Genomic DNA, 3,545 nt, shown 5'->3' with positions numbered 1-3,545 from the left:
GATTCAGTGTTTTAAAATGCCCCAGGCACACAAAGGCAATAAGGTGGCCTATAGCCTAAGCACGAGGCGCGAGGTGTGGCACAAGCCTCACTAAAGCAAGGCGCACGTACTAAAAGCGAAGCGAAATTATAAAATAGGCAAACGTTTTAACATGACAAATATATGTAGTATATTAAAAATATAATATCCAACAAAAGGTATAAAGTATTACATTCACATCCATCAAAAACCTTATGTACTATGATCATCCACATAAATTTCAAAACAACTAAGCTTCTAACTTGTGGTTCAAGAAGGAAATTAAAAAGTATAAGTCCTATAGTTGCATAATTGTACTCAAAACTTAATAGACATCACCATCATTGTGAAGAACTTCATCTCCTCCATCATCATCATTGGATTTGTATCCATCCAAATACTCCTCTTCAGCCTCATCTTCACCTTCATCTTCCCATTCATCTTCTTCATCTACAAGTTGTTGGTGTGTTGTCCTAGTTGTGCTTGATCTAATTCTTTGGTTACTCTCCTCAACTACAGCAGCTACAACAACATCATCCCACCCCAAAGAATTGTCATCAAACACAAGCTCATTCTCCATCCTCCTAATCAACCATTCATTACTCTCATCAATATCTTTCAAAGAGATGGGATCAATATTGGCACGTTTCATGTATTGACGTTTCAATGCTCTATTATACTTCACAAACACCAAATCATTGAGATGTTTTTGAGCCAGCCTATTTCTTTTGTTTTGTTGTGAAGATGCAACAATAAATAAAAAAGCATTTAAATTCATACATAACTGAATTTGTTTTTGGAATTCACTACTAGATTTGTTCCATTACCCTTTTGTAAGAGGATACCTCATCTTCGTTTCCTTTTTTTTTTTTTGTGTCAATAAAGTTCTTTATTGTTGATCCTAAAATAAAATAAAAATTCACTACTAGATTTGACAACGGGTACCCACATGTTCAAACACACTCCAATTTCTCCCATAGCCAGATGAACTACAAGTAAGACTAAGAACTTTAATGGCAAATTTTTGCAAATCAGGAGTTTCATGACCATAAGAACTCCACCATTCAGCTGATCATGATAATTAGTAGGACTTAGCAAACATTTGGAAGTACAAGGAATTGACTACTAGAATAGAACATTATAAATGATTACCTAGTACCCTTGTACTTCTTTGTCTAATTGCCATAGGAATCTGAAAAAGTCCTTCAGCCCTCTCATACTTAGCCAATTCTGCATAAACTTTATCTTGGACCTCTAGTGTTGGGATCAACCTTGATTTACATTGATATAGGCCTGCCATGATTTCTTTGTCCTTTACAACATTGGGATCTTTGTGAAACAAACTTGGATTTAAATAAAACCCAACAGCATACAAAGGGCAATGCAATTGAATGTCCCACCTTTGATCAATGATTTCAAAGATCTGTTTATACTTCTCTTCCTTTTCCATCGAATGTATTTGCAATAGCTTCTTTAGCCTCATCCATAGCCTCGTAAATATATCCCATTGTTGGCTTCTCTTCACCATCAACCATTCTTAGTACATGAACAAGAGAACATGAAAACTAAAGGGCATGGTGAACATGATTCCAAAATGAAGGCATTAGCATTATTTGAGCTGTTGTCTTACCCTACGGCTCCTTCGCCCATTTGTTTTTGGTCCACTCCTTCGAAGTGAACATCTTCCTCAAGTTGCTCCTTTGTTGATAAAGTCTTTGCAAAGTTAAGAAAGCTATTGCAAATCGTTTTTTAGTAGGCTTGACTTACTCCTTCAATTGAGTGAAACTCATCATCATATTGAACAAAGATGGACGGTTATAAATATAACCGTGTACCCCAATTTCCCTTTCAAATGTCTGCTTAAAATTGGGTAATTTGAAAATGTCTTCCAACATTAAATCCAAGCAATGGGCTACACAAGGTGTCCAATACAAGTGGGATCTCTTCGCCTCCAAAAACTTCCCTATAAGATTATGAGTTGTAAGTTTAGAACCATACAAGTTTAAACAATTAGAACCAAAACAAAAGCACACTATTTGCAACAGACCTAGAGGATTTTACCTGCCAATACATTTGCTGCAGCACTGTTGGTGACAATTTGGACCACATTAGCTTCTCCAATTTTGTCAACAAACTTGTTAAGAAAGAAAAAGATCTTGTTTGCATCCTTTGAGTAACTAGATGCATCAATAGACTCAAGAAACATGGTTCGTCTAGGACAATTCACCAAGAAATTAATCAAAGTTCTATGCTTCCTATCCGTCCACCCATCACACATTATAGAACATTCATACTTTGCCCAATCCTCTTTGTGCTCCTTCATCAACTGATGGACATCATTCACTTCTTTCTTGAGATAAAGAATCCGTATCATGTGGTAACTTGGTAGTTTCAAACCCGGACCAAATTGCCCTATGGCTTCAATCATTGGTGCAAAACTTTCATTATTGACTATGTTAAAAGGAATTCTAGAATCATATATCCATCTTGCAATTCTGACATAGGCCCTCCCCATTAACTCTTTCCTATAAGGATCATTTTCATCAATTTTACTTTGCTTTCCCTTGCCCTCTTTTTTTTTTTTTTTTTTTTTTTTTTGCACCACTAACTCTGACTCAAGTTGAAGAAACAATCCATGGGCCCTATCTTCCTAGGCTTTTTAGGTTTCAATTGAATAAAAGTAGAGCTAGTTTTTCAATTAGAACCTTGAATAGAAATAGGTTGCTTACCATGTTGAGAGATTTCTACAACATCATCCTCATCCTCAAAATCTTCTTCATTGACCATTTCATCAAAGTTAGGCATCAAGTTCAATTGATCCTTTTTTTTTCTTTTTTTTCATAAAATCAGCCACCTCATTACTAACCTCAGTTAGGCATCTAGGTCGGTTCTTATACCCTCCAACAAGATGTTGCTTAACTCGGTAAACATCCACATTCATCTCTTTTCCACAAAAATTACACTTGAAGTTGCTTGAATTTTCAAGATTTACCGTCGTTGCATACTTCCTTGCTGGTTCTTTTTTTCCACCCTCAGGTGTTGTCATTTACTATGTATGTACCTATTGAGACAATAAGCAGTGATTCATTGTTCATTTTATTCCTTTTTTTTTTTTGACAGGGAAAAAAACTAGAGAGATAATAGAGGAGGAAAAAAAAACAAAGTAAAATAGATGAGGGGGAAAAAACGGAGGAGAAACAAAGAGCATGGAGAGAAACAAAGAAGAAGAACAGAGGAGACAAAAAGAGAGAAGAAAACAAATAGAGGTAGAAAAAAAGAGAGAAAAAGACCAGAAATGAGAGAGAAAATAAAAAGAGAAGAGAAAGAAGAAGAGAAAAAAGAGAAGAAAAGTAAAGCAAAAAAAAAACCGAGTAGAACAAAGGTAGAGAAGAAAACCAGAGAAGAGAAGAATGGGAGAAGAGAGAGAAAAGAAGAAGAGTCGACCCAGAGAAGAGAAGAATAAAGCAAAAAAAAAAAATAGTAAAACAGAGGCAGAGAAGAACCAGAGAAGAAAGAGAAGAGGAGAA

At 35.5% G+C, this 3,545-nt stretch overlaps 1 protein-coding gene across 1 annotated transcript; it reads right to left on the bottom strand.

Annotated features, from left to right (window-relative positions):
- Positions 1-343: 343 nt before the first annotated feature.
- On the bottom strand, positions 344-2,533 carry LOC114316360 (uncharacterized). Its single transcript, XM_082894954.1, has 7 exons — positions 2,080-2,533; positions 1,854-1,981; positions 1,649-1,716; positions 1,452-1,554; positions 1,171-1,330; positions 968-1,086; positions 344-697 (listed from the first exon to the last, which is right to left on the bottom strand). Exons 1-7 carry the CDS (start codon positions 2,531-2,533, stop codon positions 344-346), a joined length of 1,386 nt encoding a protein of 461 aa, XP_082751080.1.
- Between the last annotated feature and the right edge of the window lie 1,012 nt (positions 2,534-3,545).

Source organism: Camellia sinensis, chromosome 11 (assembly GCF_055761805.1).
Source record: "Camellia sinensis isolate YWXY chromosome 11, ASM5576180v1, whole genome shotgun sequence".
Taxonomy (NCBI): Eukaryota; Viridiplantae; Streptophyta; class Magnoliopsida; order Ericales; family Theaceae; genus Camellia; species Camellia sinensis.
This window is presented reverse-complemented; position numbering and strand designations above follow the sequence as displayed.

Coding starts and splice junctions, on each gene's coding strand:
- LOC114316360 (XM_082894954.1), bottom strand. CDS start 2,533: ATGGGGAGGGCCTATGTCAGAATTGCAAGATGGATATATGATTCTAGA. Junction 1,982..2,079: donor TGCAGCAAATGTATTGGCAG/GTAAAATCCTCT, acceptor ATAATCTTATAG/GGAAGTTTTTGGAGGCGAAG. Junction 698..967: donor ATTGGAGTGTGTTTGAACAT/GTGGGTACCCGT, acceptor GTGTTTGTGAAG/TATAATAGAGCATTGAAACG.